Source organism: Hemiscyllium ocellatum (assembly GCF_020745735.1).
Source record: "Hemiscyllium ocellatum isolate sHemOce1 chromosome 9 unlocalized genomic scaffold, sHemOce1.pat.X.cur. SUPER_9_unloc_2, whole genome shotgun sequence".
NCBI classification, from domain to species: Eukaryota; Metazoa; Chordata; class Chondrichthyes; order Orectolobiformes; family Hemiscylliidae; genus Hemiscyllium; species Hemiscyllium ocellatum.
In genome coordinates, this window is record NW_026867442.1 from 348,775 (window position 1) to 352,150 (window position 3,376).

General features: G+C 47.7%; 1 gene segment (V, D, J or C); it reads left to right on the forward strand.

Annotated features, from left to right (window-relative positions):
• The first annotated feature begins 778 nt into the window (after positions 1-778).
• LOC132805894 (immunoglobulin kappa variable 4-1-like) lies at positions 779-1,563 on the forward strand. The segment is given in 2 exon segments: positions 779-846; positions 1,033-1,563. Coding segments are annotated over 2 exon segments (468 nt in total).
• The last annotated feature ends 1,813 nt before the right edge of the window (positions 1,564-3,376 follow it).

Genomic DNA, 3,376 nt, shown 5'->3' on the forward strand with positions numbered 1-3,376 from the left:
TGTAGGCATTCTATGATCTATGGCTGATCCTCTCTCTCAAAGCCATATTCCTGCCTTCTCCCCATTCTCTTCAAGCTGTTAAAATGCAAAACAATTATCTCTCTTGTTTTCTTGAATATATTCAGTTCCTTGTCCTCCACAGCCTTCAGTGGTAGCGAATTCCACAGGTTGACCACCCTCTGAGTGAAGAAATGTTTCCTCATCTCAGTCCTAAATGGTCTACCCTGTATCCCCCTGAGCCTGTGTCCCCTGGTTCCAGACTCCCCAACCAGGGGAAACCTCCTCCCTGCCCAGCCCTGTTACAATTTTATATGTTTCAATCAGATCCCCTCTCATCGTTCTGAACACGAGTGAGTCCATGGCCAGGCGAGTTGGAGAGTTGGAGAGAGGAGAGTTGAGAAGAAATGTTTTCACCCAGAGGGTGGTGGGAGTCTGGAACTCACTGCCTGAAAGGCTGGTTGAGTCACAAACTCTCGTGACATTGGAGCAGTGTTGCTGTAACCTCCAGGGTAACGGGCCAAGAGCTGGAGGATGGGATTAGTGTCATCAGATCGCTGTTTACCAGCACAGACACAATGGGCCAAATGGCCTCATTCAATGTTGATCACATCAATGACTCTGAGACAGAGAGAGAGAGAGAGAGAGAGAGTGAGGGGCTGACGTGGCTCTCTCTGCCTGATGCCATTTACATACTGAGGAACACCCAGTCAGACTCTCACAGGCTGCAGCTTTATAAAGCAGAGCCCAGTGAAGGGAGAGTTTATCAGGAACCAGGCACAGGCACAGGAGCACACACCATGATTTCACACATCCAGCTGATCTGGCCCCTGGCATTCTGTGTCGCAGGTACAAATCTCTCTCCTTCCACCTTGAATCTTTAGCTGCTCTCCATTTCACTCCAATTCCACTGACTTGTGATTGAAGGGAAAATGCTGAAACCAGAGGAATGCTCAGTGTCTCCAACAATCTCTCATTTGACAGGCTCTTTCTGTGACAGTTCTGACTTCACTGTGTTTCTCTCTGACCCCTCAGGTATCAGTGGGGACATCACCATGACCCAGTCTCCCCCGGTGCTGTCAGTGGGACTGGGCCAGACCGCAACCATCACCTGTAAGGCCAGTCAAAGCATTAGCAGCTACCTTGCTTGGTACCAGCAGCGAGAAGGTCAGAAACCCTCTCTCCTGATCTACAATGCAGCAACTCGATTCACAGGAGTCTCCGATCGATTCACCGGCAGTGGATCAGGGACCAGTTTCACCCTGACAATCAGCAACGTTCAGAATGAGGATGTCGCTGACTATTACTGTCAGCAGCATTACAGCTCCCCTCGACACAGTGACACAGAGCTGTACAAAAACCTCAACACGCACAACACCACCTCCTGGACTGACACATCGCACAGTTACATAAAATGTATAATAATGAACACACAGTCTCACCGCCTGAAGTGATATATCCAGTTAGATCTGAATGAAACTGATCAAATTACCCCAAACTGGGATTTCCACTGTCCACGGCACACTCCAGTCCCTGTGGTGTCTCAACGCTCACTGAAGGCCTCAAGTTTCCCTCTTACACTACATGGCCACATGTGAAGAGCTGCCTCAAGATTTAACATCGAAAAATAAATTTCACAAACCTCCCGAGCCCAGCTGGAAACAACCCAGAGAGACAGAGAGAGAAAGACACATGAATGAGGGAGAGACAGAGAGGGGCAGGGAGAGGGTGAGAGTGAGTGAGAGACACACAGAGACAGAGAGAGGTTGACAGTGATAAGAGGGAAGCAGAGAGCTGAGGTTTTTGTACAGCCTCTGCACTGGGAGCTCTCACTGTGGCTTACGTTCGGTAAAGGAACCAAGCTCAGACTGAGTAAGTAAACCTCAATCCTCTGTTATTAACCCTGTCAATACTGAAACACACTTTCTAAAATACAGTTGCTGATTTGTTGAAGGTGTTAGTGGGAAGCTGCAGTGAATGAAATGGTTGATTGAGGAGCACTGTGTCTAACAGGGTGTCCAGCTGTATTTCTTTACTTTCATGCCCTCTTTAAAAAAAGCAAGATATAAGTCAGTAAGTTTTACTCACCGTGTGGAGGAGCTCTGTCCATTTGCAGCCTGTGGTCCCATTCCTGCAGCATGGAGTGAAATCAGTGAGTAGCCTCCTGCCAGTCTCAGTGTGACGGACACGGGCAGAGTTTGATGTGAGCTCTGGCTCCCTGTCCCAGTCTCTGATCTCACTGACCTCAGCAGCAGCAGCAGCACAGTGAGACACCGAGCTCCCACCTCCCCCAGCTTTAACTCTGCTCAATCACACAATCACAGAATTGTTACAGTGCACAAGAAGGCCATTCCGTCCATCCTGTCTGGACTAGCTCTCCGAATGAGCAATTCACTGAGTGTCATTCTCCTGCCTTCTCCCTGTCACCCTGCACATTGTTCCTTTTCAGATAACAGTCTCATTCCCTTCGGAATGTTTCAATTGAAGCTGCCTCCACCACACTCTCAGGCAGTGCATTCCACACCTTAACCACCCACTGGCTGAAAATGTTTTCCCTCATCTCACTTTTCTTACTTTTCCAATTACTTTCAATCTGTGGCCTCTCGGTCTCAATCCTTTCACAAGTGGAATCATTTTCTCCCTATTTACTCTGTTCCAGGCCCCTCCTGATTTTGAATTTCTGGAACAATTCTCCTCGCTGCCTTCTCCAAAGACTTGAAGGTGCCGGTGTTGGACTGGGGTGGACAAAGTTAAAAATCACACAACACCAGGTTATAGTCCAACAGGGGGTTTATTTGGAAGCACTAGCTTTCGGAGCGCCCCTCCTTCATCAAATGGTTGTCAGCGGCGCTCCAAAAGCTAGTGCTTCCACATTAACCTGTTGGACTATAACCTGATGTTGTGTGATCTGTAACTTTCTCCAAAGAAGACAGTCCCAAATTCTCCAATCTATCTTCATAACTGATATTCCTCATCCCTGGAATGATCTTTGTGCATATGTTTGCCAGCTCTACAAAACATTCACCTCCTTCCTGCATTATTCACATTATTTATGTCCCTCATGATTTTATAAACCTCTGTAAGGTCACTCCTCAGCCTCCGGCACTTCAGGGTAAAAGATCTCAGCTTTTCCAGCCACTAATGTTCACAGAGTCAGACAGCGTGGAAACAGATCTTTCGGTCTAACTCCTCCATGCTAACTAGATATCCAAAACTGACCTCATCCCATTTGCCAGCATTTAGCCCACATCCCTCTAAACCCTTCCTATTCATGTACCCATCCAAACATCTTTTAAATGTTATAATTGTATCCGTCTCCAGCACTTTCTCTGACAGCTCGATCCGGACACGCACCACCCTCTGTGTGACAAGTTACCCC